General features: G+C 39.8%; 1 protein-coding gene across 2 annotated transcripts in view; it reads left to right on the forward strand.

Annotated features, from left to right (window-relative positions):
• LOC124794718 overlaps positions 1 to 13,642 on the forward strand; it is a 229,240-nt gene that overhangs the window by 61,242 nt on the left and 154,356 nt on the right. For both annotated transcript variants that reach the window (XM_047258303.1, XM_047258302.1), the window contains exon 11: positions 8,634 to 8,786. In XM_047258303.1, the coding sequence (XP_047114259.1) occupies positions 8,634 to 8,786 (153 nt within the window). The remainder of the gene's footprint in view (positions 1 to 8,633; positions 8,787 to 13,642) is intronic.

The raw sequence follows: 13,642 nt of genomic DNA on the forward strand, positions 1-13,642 counted from the left end.
TTTTTTCCTTCTGTTTCCCACAGGTAGTAAAACATTTTGTCTGCTTGACCATTTAAAATAACTTCAGTCTGTGACATTGATTTTTCTGCCTGTTTTGTATTTACACGACTGTGGACCTACATTATGGCATTCTGCCAGAACTTTCCTTACTGTATTTACAAAATTTATTTTGTATACAAGGGAAACTCCAGCATTGATGATATAAATTTGAAACCGTTTATTATTATTATTGCATATTGATTTCTATCACAGAGTGATCACCTTAAGTGCAAGACCAAGACCACTGAACTCATATACTCGTGCACAAAATATAACTTCAGATGTAGATGTTTATTGTGAAGAACATGCTAACCAGCAGGTAAGATCCAAACTTGGGGGGGGGGGGGGGGTTTCAAATTTATACAACCAGTCCTGGATTTCACCTTGTTAGCAATATTTGTTGTGTGGGTGTGGTGCACTAACTTCCTAATGGAATGTGGCATACTTTTTATTGTACAGTATATTTAGTTTTCTCCCATTTCAGTTCAGCCAAGAAGAATGAATGCTTGTATGCTGTTGTGCAGCTTATTATTAGCCTAATTTTATCCCAGAATCTATATGAGATCAGTATGTAGGTGACTAAAGAATATTCATTGTTTCTATTGTGAACAGCATGTTTTGGAGTTTTATTTATGAGATACATTGTCTCTTTCTTAGTGTTGGCCACTTACAATTTTTGAACATTTATGTTAGTCTCTCACCAGTCAAATAATTTTGTGTTTATTTGAACTGCACTTCTTTTATACTCTTAATGTCTCCTGTTAATTTGACATGATATGGGTTACATACTGTCTTGAGCAGCATTTAGGTATGGGGTGTACTGGTGTTTTGTTTGCAATCAGTTTTTTGTCGCTCATGCCTCTTAAAAAATTTCATTCCTGCAGCAAATCTAGTTAGATATCTCAGGACATTCTAAGGCATTGATGTGGTACTGAATCAAAAGTGTTTTGAAAGCCCAGAAACACTAAATGACTACTGACAGTCTTGGGTGTAGAGAAAGAGGTAGATCTTGCAATATCTGTATAGTTGGAACCTGTGGTTTTACCACTTTCCCGTCTTTTTTCCATGGTGCATCTTTTGAGTGGTGTGGCTCTCAATTTTTTTTACTAATCATCTGCCTGCAGGTCAGTATTAGCGTATTCGTAATTTAAATATCAGCAGTTGTTACACAACTTTCGTACACATAGTGTGTAATCTTATTTTGGCTTTGAACATACTTTTGTTTTCTCCAGCACCTGTGCATCGTGCTATCTTTCTTTTTTCATTGCATCTTTACTAAAACTCTCAATGCTAGAATTCAAGTTTTTGTGCAATACAAAGGACTGACACTTTTGATTAAACCATTTCCTGTTTTAGACAAATTCTAGTTAATTACTTTCTTTTATGTATCTGTTTAATTTTTAACTATGCGCCTATCGTTGGATTTCTCGTTGCCAAAGTCAACGTTGATGCGGTTATTGTATCCCCCATAGAGACAAGTTCATTTATTGTTGTTATTATTTTATTATATATTTTATGTTCATCATTGGACCACTCTAATTGACTATACAAAGGTTTATACAAGGAGTTGTAGTTATTCAGTAAAGTTCATTAATATTGAAGTTAAGATAATTTTCACACCGTGTCAAATAATACTGCTGCTTTGGAGGAAATAAGAAGCTCCATTTGTTCACCAAGATTGACTTACACATGTGTGATCATCAAGACAACACTTGAACAAATGCAAAATTATATTCATTTTAAAATGAAGAACATGGACATTCATTATTAGATTTGTCTGGCCAAAAGCTTATTTGTGACAGTCATTTTGTTGTGCTTATCTGTGACTCAGCATCTTTGCTATAAGGTGAGTGGCAACCCTTTCATAACATTTAAAAGAAGATTTATGCTTCGGATATCTAGGCTGAAGGGAAGGCAGAGCATTTTGCTTGGAATGGGTGGCAGCTGTGAAAGTGGAGTTGCTGTTGCTTATTGGTCAGTTTTATTTGAACTGAGATAGCAATGTTAGATTAAATGAGATGGAAGTCAGTGTCAAGGATGGTAGCTTTGAATCTGAAAAAAGACCAAGTTTTCTTTGAGTTGGGAAGATAAGACAAGCTGTTGCAGGAAATGGAGAAGTTGTTCTTCACTACAAGTCCAGACAACAAAGTTGTCGTTGGTAAATCTGTACCAACCCAAGGAACCCAGCTTCTAGGTGGTGAGAAATTCCTCTTCCGTGCAGCCAATGAAAAGTTAGACATAGGATCGGGCCATCCTGGTTCAGGTGATGGTTCCACTTATTTATTTTTAAGTTTGTTCCTCAAATGTGAAGTAGTTATGGGTAAGAACAAAGTTGGCTAGGATGATACTAAATGAGATTTTAGGGGTACTTTCATGTGGGTGTTGATAGATTTAGTGTTCTATGGCTGAGAGGCAGTGTGTGTGGAATTTGGCATAGAGTGAGGTCAAATCAGCAGTAATAAGGGGATTCTAGGCAGTGCCAGCCTGTTTGATGCCATCCAAATCTTGCCGAATTTCTTTTTTGCCTTACTTCTGGATGATTCTTAGGAACTTTAAAGAACTGTAAAATGATCGTACACAACTCAGTAGAAATTAACTTTACCCTCATTCATATTTATTGTTTTGAAACACTGTAAATGGTCAGCTTGCTTGTCATGAACTATTTAAATTTAACATCACAGATCAGTAAGTTACATAGGCTGTCATTAGCCTAGCAAAAAATTAAAGTGACATCACAAACAAACATGTTATTTTGAATAGAAATTTACATATTCACTCCCAGATGCAGACTAAGTGACACGGAAGATTACATTATGATTATTAAACACTGACTGACTAACATAAGTAGTAACTGTGTTAGTTGAATGTTAAACACTGACTGATTGTGACCATGTGTACGATGCCTTATAAAGACATGCATAAAACAGAAATTACAAAATGGGGAAAATATAAGACTATTACATTTTAGGCATTAACATTAAACACAAGAAAAAAATTAACTATAATTTGTATAATCATAAAACAGAAAAATAATAGGAACTGTTTTATGAAGTGGAAGTTTTAATGTGCACGGACATTTCGAAAGACCACCAAAAATCTTCTGGAAAGTTAAATTTTATTATTTGATTAGTTAACAAAGTAATGTTATTTTAAGAAATTTATACATTTTGCAATCGGAAACTTCATGACTACAAAACTACAGTAGTGGAATTTGCACAGTATTGCTTTTGAAGGTTCAAACATTCTGTTATGTTATTATTTTGAATACAATTAGTTTTTGAAATATTAAGTTTTCAGAAAAAGTCAAATGTTTGTTTGATACAGGAGAATGGGGGTTTCCAAAGAGCTGTGTCAATATTGAACCAGTTAATTTTTAGCAGGCCAAATTTTGAAGTGCACAAGGTTGACAGGTATTGTAAATTACGAATATACCATCAAAGAAATGTATCTCCAGAAACTGATTACAGTGTACTGTTGTCATCAGTAGTTGCAAACTACAATGTCTGAAAAAAAAGTAAAACACGCAAAGGACATGATTGGATGTCGTCGTAACTTTGTACCTAATCGGACAATTGGCTAGTACATAAATAATAAGAGTTGAAATTCTCTGGGTTTGGTAGAGTGGCTACCAGAGTGCATTAGTGTTAACGTTTAACGTTGTTACCAGGCCCAGTAAAGTATATACAAGGGGTCATGAAAAGCATCAGATGTCGAGAGATCACTGTGAAGGACACAGAGATGCTTTGTATGAGGGCAAGGCAGCATTATAAAGTGCCTGACAGAGTTTTGAAGGGACCTCATTATGGGTCTCCATTTTGGTGGCTGGTCAAATCATGCAATATCCAGATTTGTGGGGCATTCGGGTGTGACAGTGTCCCAAAGTTGGACTGCATGGGAACGTGAGACCAGGCATATTCATTGTTGAGGTTCCAGTCAACCGCATCTGACCACCACAGGGGAGGATGATAATTTTGTGCACCAAGCATATCATAACCTTCCACAACTTTACCTGGTGTCTGAGAACAAATAGTGGACTCCTGCATCATTCTGCATTATCACACACTATTGGTTGAACGCTAACATAGCCATACTATGGAACCGCTGTCCTATGCGTGAGCTACCATTGACACTGCAACACAAGCAGTTAGATTTGTAATGGTGCCATGACTGGGAAGTGTGGAATGCAGATGAATGGCATTGTATTTAACAGTGAAGCATGGTTCTGCGCTGCCCCACATGAACATTGTGTGAGAGTGTGGTGACACCCTCAGGTGGGGTTCTTTTCTTCAGATACTTTTGAGAGGTACAACGTTGTTATCCTGGCATCATGGTGTGGGGAACCATCAGGTATGACTTTGAGTTTGGCTGATATTGAGTAAACTCTTATGGTACAATGGTATGTCATGTCACCTTTCATGCGACACTATCGTGCTATCTTTCATGGACATCCTGCATCCTCATCAATATGTGACACTGATGTGGTGCTATTTTTCAGTAGGACAATGCTCATCTACAGTAGTACAAGTCTCTATCAACTGTCTGCTTGAGGTTTGATAGTAAGGCACTCTTGTGGTCAGCAACAGCCCCAGATCTGTCCCCGATATAACATATGAGGAACCAGCTTGGACATCAACTGTGTCTCACTGCTAGTGACCAGGATATCAAGCGCCAGTTCCTGCAGTTTTGAGCCAGCGTGCATGAGGAGAGGATGCAACACCTTCGTGAGAATCTTGCTAATCGAATCAGTGCAAGCATCATGGCCAGAGGAGGTACAATGTCATACTGTAAGTTTTTTGTAAGTTTGAATCAATTCTGAAATCACTAAAATGAAATCTTTTCCTCTCATCATAAAAGGAGGTTGTAAGAATCATAAAAGAAGGTTGTATACATGGAAGAATGCTGGAGATACTAGAAGATATCAGATAGATCATATAATGGTAAGACAGAGATTTAGGAACCAGGTTTTGAATTGTAAGACATTTCCAGGGGCAGATGTGGACTCAGACCACAATCTATTGGTTATTAACTGTAGATTAAAACTGAAGAAACTGCAAAAAGGTGGGAATTTAAGGAGATGGAACCTGGATAGACTGACAGAACCAGAGTTTGTACAGAGTTTCAGGGAGAGCATAAGGGAACAATTGACAGGTATTGAGGAAAGAAATACAGTAGAAGAAGAATGGGTAGCTCTGAGGGATGAAGTAGTGAAGGCAGCAGAGGATCAAGTAGGTAAAAAGACAAGGGTAATCCTTGGGTAACAGAGGAAATATTGAATTTAATTGATGAAAGGAGAAAATATAAAAATGCAGTAAATGAAGCAGGCAAAAAGGAATACAAATGTCTCAAAAATGAGATTGATAGGAAGTGCAAAATGGCTAAACAGGGATGGCTAGAGGACAAATGTAAGGATGTAGAGGCTTATCTCACTAGGGGCAAGATAGATACTGCCTACGGAAAATTAAAGAGACCTTTGGAGAAAAGAGAACCACTTGTATTAATATCAAGACCTCAGATGAAAACCCAGTTCTAAGCAAAGAAGGGAAAGCAGAAAGGTGGAAGGAGCATATAGAGGGTCTATACAAGAGTGATGTACTTGAGGACAGTATTATGGGAATGTAAGAGGATGTAGATGAAGATGAAGATGAAATGGGAGATATGATACTGCGTGATGAGTTCGACAGAGCACTGAAAGACCTGAGTCGAAACAAGGCCCTGGGAGTAGACAACATTCCATTAGAACTACTGACGGCCTTGGGAGAGCAAGTCCTGACAAAACTCTACCATCTGATGAGCAAGATGTATGAGACAGGTGAAATACCCTCAGACTTCAAGAAGAATATAATAAATCCAATCCCAAAGAAAGCAGGTGTTGACAGGTGTGAAAATTACCAAACTATCAGTTTAATAAGTCACAGCTGCAAAATACTAATGCGAATTCTTTACAGACGAATGGAAAAACTGGTAGAAGCCGATCTCGGGGAAGATCAGTTAGGATTCTGTAGAAATGTTGGAACACGTCAGGCAATACTGACCTTACGACTTATCTTAGAAGAAAGATTGAGGAAAGGCAAACCTACATTTCTAGCATTTGTAGACTCGGAGAAAGCTTTTGACAATGTTGACTGGAATCCTCTCTTTCAAATTCTAAAGGTGGCAGGGGTAAAATACAAGGAGCGAAAGGCTATTTACAATTTGTACAGAAACTAGATGGCAGTTATAAGAGTCGACGGGCACGAAAGGGAAGCAGTGGTTGGGAAGGGAGTGAGACATGGTTGTAGCCTCTCCCCGATGTTATTCAATCTGTATATTGAGAAAGCAGTAAAGGAAACAAAAGAAAAATTCGGAGTAGGTATTAAAATCCATGGAGATGAAATAAAATCTTTGAGGTTCGCCGATGACATTGTAATTCTGTCAGAGACAGCAAGGGACTTGGAAGAGCAGTTGAACGGAATGGACAGTGTCTTGAAAGGAGGATGTAAGATGAACATCAACAAAAGCAAAATGAGGATAATGGAATGTAGTGGAATTAGATTTGTAAATGAGACACTTAAAGTAGTAAAGGAGTTTTGCTATTTGGGCAGCAAAATAACTGATGATGGTTGAAGTAGACAGGATATAAAATGTAGACTGGCAAGGGCAAGGAAAGCCTTTCCAGAAAGAGAAATTTGTTAACATCGAGTATAGATTTAAATGTCAGGAAGTCGTTTCTGGAAGTATTTGTATGGAGTGTAGCCATGTATGGAAGTGAAGCGTGGATGATAAATAGTTTAGACAAGAAGAGAATAGAAGCTTTCAAAATGTGGTGCTACAGAAGAATGCTGATGATTAGATGGGTAGATCACATAACTAATGAGGAGGTATTGAATAGAATTGGGGAGAAGAGGAGTTTGTGACACAACTTGACAAGAAGAAGGGACCGGTTGGTAGGACATGTTCTGAAGCATCGGGAGTTCACAAATTTAGCATTGGAGGGCAGCGTGGAGGGGTAAAAATCGTAGAGGGAGACCAAGAGATGAATACACTAAGCAGATTCAGAAGGATGTAGGCTGCAGTAAGTACTGGGAGATGAAGAAGCTTGCACAGGATAGAGTTGAATGGAGAGCTGCATCAAACCAGTCTCAGGACTGGTGACCACAACAACAACATACCTCTCAACCATTTTTATTTCCTCTTCCCATTATGGGAGCTTTACTTTAGTATCAGGTGATACTTTCAATGAATAATAGAATTAATTGAAATATAGCATGGGTAAGAATTATGAGTATCATATATTCAAGATAAATGCATTACATGTGAAACAGAATACAGAAAAGGAAAAAAAAAATGGTGCAACTGAAGCAGTTGGATCTTTTCCACTTGCTGTGTCTCAGTAGGAAAGAACTGATAATTGATTTGAGATGTTACAACAAGTTTTACGGGAGATGATTGTAATCAGTTTGAAAAATTTCATGTGTTGATTGGTATCTTTTGTGATGGATGGGAGTTTCTATGACAGGATGGGAAGGTGGTCTACTAGGGTGGAGATGCACTGGAAAGGACTTTGAGACCCTTTACATGATTGGTTTTTGTGCACTTTGAAAAGTAGGTAGAACGTAGAAATGTGTTGACTCTCAACTTTATTGACCATAGACCACAAGGGAAGAATAATCATCATAAGTTGTCTTCAGAGATTTCAAAATGAAAGTGAGAATTTTTCATGAGTATTTTGATTGGTTATGAAAGCTGGTTCCTTCATTATGATTGGTATAAAAGCGGGAACATTGACCTATTTTCTGTATAACTGTTTTCCCTTAATATACGTAAAAATATATCAAGTAACGTAGAAATCATTCCCAGTGTAAGTCATTTAGCAAGCAGGGTGCTTTTGTGTCTTATTGTATAACTTCACTTATTACACACCCTTGATGGCTGTGATTTATGAAGCATGATGTGAAATAATGAATAAATGAATGATGAGTGCCCATCCTACAATATGGTAATGTGTAGCCTCTCACTCTTCCTGTTACTGTGGAGAACATCAAGACATTTGAGTGTGAAAGTCTTCTGCACCCTCCCACCAGTTCTGACTTTGCACCTTCTTATTACCATTTTTTCAGTTATCTGAAAGAACAAGATCAGTGCTACAGGATACAAGAAGAAAGCAATGCATCAGTGTCTTTGGGCAGTCAGATTTGACTCCTGCAATGGATTTTTCAAACTTACAAAGTGGTGTGAAAGATGTATGCAAAGAGTTGGCAACTGTATTGAAAGATGACAGAGCTTTATAAAGAATATGATGATATACATGGTTTTTCCAAAAAATAAATATTAATATTCATAAGAGTAAGTTCAATATGACTCTCATACATTAATTTCATGGTATTTCATTAATGCCTATGATTTGTATCTTCAAATCTTGCCTGTATTGTAAATACAAAGGCACACAAGAGTTCTGGATACATGTTGTTTTTATTCATTGGATGTGAGTAAATAGAGGTAAATAGTAAATAAAGATCTGTTTTCCACTGTCTGTTCCCTTAACATATTACATTAAATGTAAATATTCTCTGTTTTTTCACTCCGTTTCCTGATTCTGTGTTTTTCATAATGTTCAGGAAACACGCAGGCTGCTTGGAGCATCCTCACCAGTAGATGTCAGTGATCCATATGTACAAGAAGTGGCAGATAGTTCACTGGCAGAACTAAACAGAAGATCCAACAATGTGTACCGACGTGAATTGATTAGGGTTTTGAGTGCTGAAGTGCAGGTGAGTGAGAATAACACATTTCAAATGTTCATGAGGGAGAGTTCAAAAGTTGAAATCTGAAGAGAGAAAAGTTCAGCATAAAGCAAATAATTTCTGAAGTTTTGAATAATGAGAACTCCTTGTATTCTTTGTAGTCAAATTTTAAGATTAGGTTAATTAAAAAGTATTTGAGGCTTTTGTGGCCACTGATTGACATATTGCCTGCTGACTTCTGTCTTGACAGATGTTTGTTGAGATATTTTCTTGCCCAGCAGGCAGTATGTCATTTAGGTTTACTATTGCAACTAACATCAGAGTAATGTCTCATGTAATTTTCTTTTTTAGTTAGGTTTTGTAGGCAAATTACAATACCCATATATAAGATGCCACGACTTTATTGAAACAGAAAGCAACTAAGATCTACAACTCACTGAGAGAACAAATATAGTACACCGTTCACACACTCATTGAGTGTACATCGCAATTCACCTGGGGAGATATATATTCCCTCACAGCCCCCACCCCTAAAAGTGCAGAGCACTGGGAATATGGGGTTACATGAATCTGACTTATCTATCAGCTCTTGAGTGAACCACCTTTGACTGTGATGACTTGGTGAGAGGAGTGATCACTTGCGAGCCTTGTGTGAGGTGCACAGGTCTAGGATCATGACCTACACAGTTTTGTCTTCCCACTGAGATTTTGCTGCCTTTCCCATTTTGCAGAATCTCAAGTATGTGTTCACTTTGCTCCAAAACCTGGTAGCATCCTGTGAACAGGGCCTGAAGAGGGGCCCCTCGTGAAATTTTTGTGCAGCATGATGTGCAAACAATCTGTTCATGCCTTGTGCAAGAAAATAGGGTGTGAGCCTTGATACACAGCCAGTGACTGTTGAATCTTAGCCATATGATCCCGAATCCTCTGTACCGACAGGAGTGACTCCATTTGGTCCTGCAAAGTTGAGAAACTCTCCTGGGGTCCTTAATGGCTCTCTGTATACCAGCTCAGCCACAGAAGTGCTAGTATCAGCCTACGATGCCACCTCTCCATCAGTATCACTGCTGGATAGATTGTAACTGGTGTTGCAGTAGTGCGTGAATATGTACAATTTAGTCAGCTCACTGAACACGGTGGATTCAAACTGTGTGTCGTAATGTGCAGGGGATAGCCAAAGCGTACCAACCAGTGCTTGTCAAATGCCTTTGAAACCGTCTCAGCTAATATGTCCAACAGTGGCATGGCCTCTACCTTTCTTGTGCACGTATCCATCAATGTGAGCAAGTATCTGTAATTACCAGAAAGTGGTAGTGAACCCACAGTGACAAGATGGATATGTCCAAATGTCACTGATAGACCTGAAAAATACCCAACCTTACCGTGGACATGACGTCCTGCTTTACACCATTGGCAGTGGAGGCAGGAGTTGGCCCATTTGCCAACGTCATTCTTAACTGATGACCACACAAAATGTTCCATTATCATCTTGACAGTGGTGTTCTGCCACAGGATGCACCAGATTGTGCATGCTGTTGAGAGACGTCGCATCATAACTTGACATTGCTAGCTGGTACCTCAACCTGGTGTAATCGCAGACTTGAAGACTGATCAGTCCGTAAGCATTGCAGCTGATGATTTGCCATATGTACCTTGGTTAGGTTGTCGTATTTCAGGATCAGAACTGCACCACACACGCATGAGAGGTAGTTGGCCACTACGTTTTCAACTCCTTGGATGTGTCAAACATCCATCATGAACTGGCTAACAAACTCAATGTAACTGAAGTGTCAAGGTGAACACTTATCCCGTGCATTCTGGAATGTGGGTGCCGTTGGCTTGTGGTCCATGTGAATTGTCACTAGATGAGCGTTAACGTAAGGAAGGAAGTGCCTCACACTCTCATAAATTACCAGCAATTCCCTATTGTATGTGCTCCTATTTGTTTGTTGCGGCAGTAGCTTCTTCAAAAAACAGCTAACAGCCGCCGACAGTTGTCCATTTTCTGGTGTAGTGGGACCCGGATTGCAGTCTGACAGGCATCGACTACCATAGCTTATGGTGCAGCTGGTACTGGGTGGGTGAGAGATACTACTTGCTCAAGACTGTTTAGCGAAGTGCACGAGGCCTTGTCCTTGTCCAAAGTCTACTTCAGTAAATGCTTCTCTTTGGTGTAGTGGGCGGCAGGCGTGCCCATGAGAGGTGTCTCAATGACTGCTGTTGCTGGTAAATGGCGGTGATAAAAATTCACCATGCCTAAAAGCCATCATAGTTGTTGGTAATTCTTCGAACATGGCACCTCTCGCAACAAAGCCAACTTTTCTGGCATTCGAGAGATCCATTGCATGAAACTCCGTAATCAAGGAAGCTCACTTCACTTTTAACCACCATGCAGTTTTTGTTCAGTACCACACTGTAATCTTGCAACCTTTGCCATACCTCAGCCACGTGCCTTACATCAGCAGAGAATACCAAATTGTTGTGAATCATACTGAAAGATCATAAAGATACACAAAACAAAATTACAATTCCTGCAGCACTTTGTCGATGAACCGTTTCAAGGTCTGAGCTGCATTTTTAAGTCCAAAAGGCCTGCGCAAGAACTCATAGTGAGAAAAAGGAGTGATCACTGTTGTCTAGGAAACGGCCATAGGAGCTACAAGAATTTGGTTGTAGGCTTTGCAATGGTCCAGGACTTTAAAAACTGTTGCACCAGCCAAAGCATATGTGAATTCTTGAATATGTGGAATAGAATATTTGTCTGGAATGGTCCTGGCATTTAACTCGGGTAATCCCCCCCCCCCAACAATGCCATGCACCATATTTCTTCTGGTCCATATGTAGTGGGGTTCCCAGGTACAGAGTGCTGTATGATACTGGAACACAACATCTCTTCACAAGCTGTTTTAATATCCAACATTTTATCTGGCACAATTCTATGGATGTGCTGCCCAGCCAGCAGCCCTGGGATTGCATGTATGTAGTGTAACATCTTGTGTGGTAGCATTGATGCCTGCGTGTGCAATAGCATTGATGCCTGCGGAATGGGCTGTCAATGTACCACTATATTGTTGATGTGGTCTATCGTACTGTCTGCAGAACTGTTTAAAACCCCACTGACTTTGTTTCAGTTGGCTCCACGTACGAGCCGCGCCTAAGATGAATCCCTTGACATGGAAAAAAAGTGTGAGGAAATCTGCTCCTAAAGATAGGTGGGGAAATGTCTGCCACGGTAAAAATCCACTTGAAAGGAGTAGCAAAACAGATGTCAATTATCAGCTCATTCCAACCCAGTGAATTATTGTCGGCGAACAGCTGCAGTGTCTCTGGCGCTGTCATGTCCAGTACGTACGAGGTTAGGAGATTGCTGACTTTCGAACCAGTGTCAACCAGGAACGCTAACCCAGATCATCTGCCGGTAACAGGCCACCAGTTTGATGTTCTGACACATTTCTGTTGAGCTGCCAATTGATTTGCGAGGGAAGGGTGTATTAATATTGCACTGCGGTCCAGGAATACAGCTAGGCGGTGTTTCATATGCTGTCAGCACCACTTGTGGGGTGTTGTGGTCTGAGGTATCTATTGTGGACCACTTTTGCCATTTGAGTAGCCATATGGTATTGTGCACTCCATGACCTGCAGCCCAAACCACTTGTGATAACAACAGATGGCCAAAGTGCCATCTTTAGAGTGGATGTGGTCCTGAGCTGGGGGATTTGTAGAATGTAGTTCGCACTGTCATCTGTCTGAATCCATCCGAAGCTCCAACACCTGCAATCGGTTGACCATCTTTTAGCCACAATGGCACTACCACACAACAATATCTATATTCTCCTGATGCCTCCAATGCCTGACTGTTGGTGTTACAGCCATTACAGCTGCCAAGTCTAATGTGCTGTTTGCTATCTGCAACAATTTATCCAAGGGCTGCCACTGTGACAATGTTGCTTGTCATGTGGTCTAAATTACTGACTGCCAATGTAAATTGCTCATGGTCCTCTGTAATCATCTGTTGGGCAAAAATACTTGCTAAAATTGCAAAATCAGATCTCAGGATTTGCAGATCTACATCTACATCCATATCCATACTCCGCAAGCCACATGACAGTATGTGGCGGAGGGTACCTCTATCGGTTCTCCCTTCTATTCCAGTCTCGTATTGTTCGTGGAAAGAAAGATTGTCAGTATGCCTCTGTGTGGGCTCTAATCTCTCTGATTTTGTCCTCATGGTCTCTTCGCGAGATATACGTAGGAGGGAGCAGTATACTGCTTGACTCTTCGGTGAAGGTATGTTCTCGAAACTTTAACAAAAGCCTGTACCGAGCTACTGAGCATCTCTCTTGCAGAGTCTTCCACTGGAGTTTATCCATCATCTGCATAATGCTTTCGCGATTACTAAATGATCCTGTAATGAAGCGCGCTGCTCTCCGTTGGATCTTCTCTATCTCTTCTATCAACCCTATCTGGTACGGATCCCACACTGCTGAGCAGTATTCAAGCAGTGGGCGAACAAGCATACTGTAACCTACTTCCTTTGTTTTCGGATTGCATTTCCTTAGGATTCTTCCAATAAATCTCAGTCTGGCATCTGCTTTACCGACGATCAACTTTATATGATCATTCCATTTTAAATCACTCCTAATGCGTACTCCCAGATAATTTATGGAATTAACTGCTTCCAGTTGCTGACCTGCTATATTGTAGCTAAATGATAAGGGATCTTTCTTTCTATGTATTCGCAGCACATTACACTTGTCTACATTGAGATTCAATTACCATTCCTTGCACCATGCGTCAATTCATTGCAGATCCTCCTGCATTTCAGTACAATTTTCCATTATTACAACCTCTCGATATACTACAGCATCATCCGCAAAAAGCCT

This window comes from Schistocerca piceifrons, chromosome 4 (genome assembly GCF_021461385.2).
Source record: "Schistocerca piceifrons isolate TAMUIC-IGC-003096 chromosome 4, iqSchPice1.1, whole genome shotgun sequence".
Classification (NCBI taxonomy): domain Eukaryota; kingdom Metazoa; phylum Arthropoda; class Insecta; order Orthoptera; family Acrididae; genus Schistocerca; species Schistocerca piceifrons.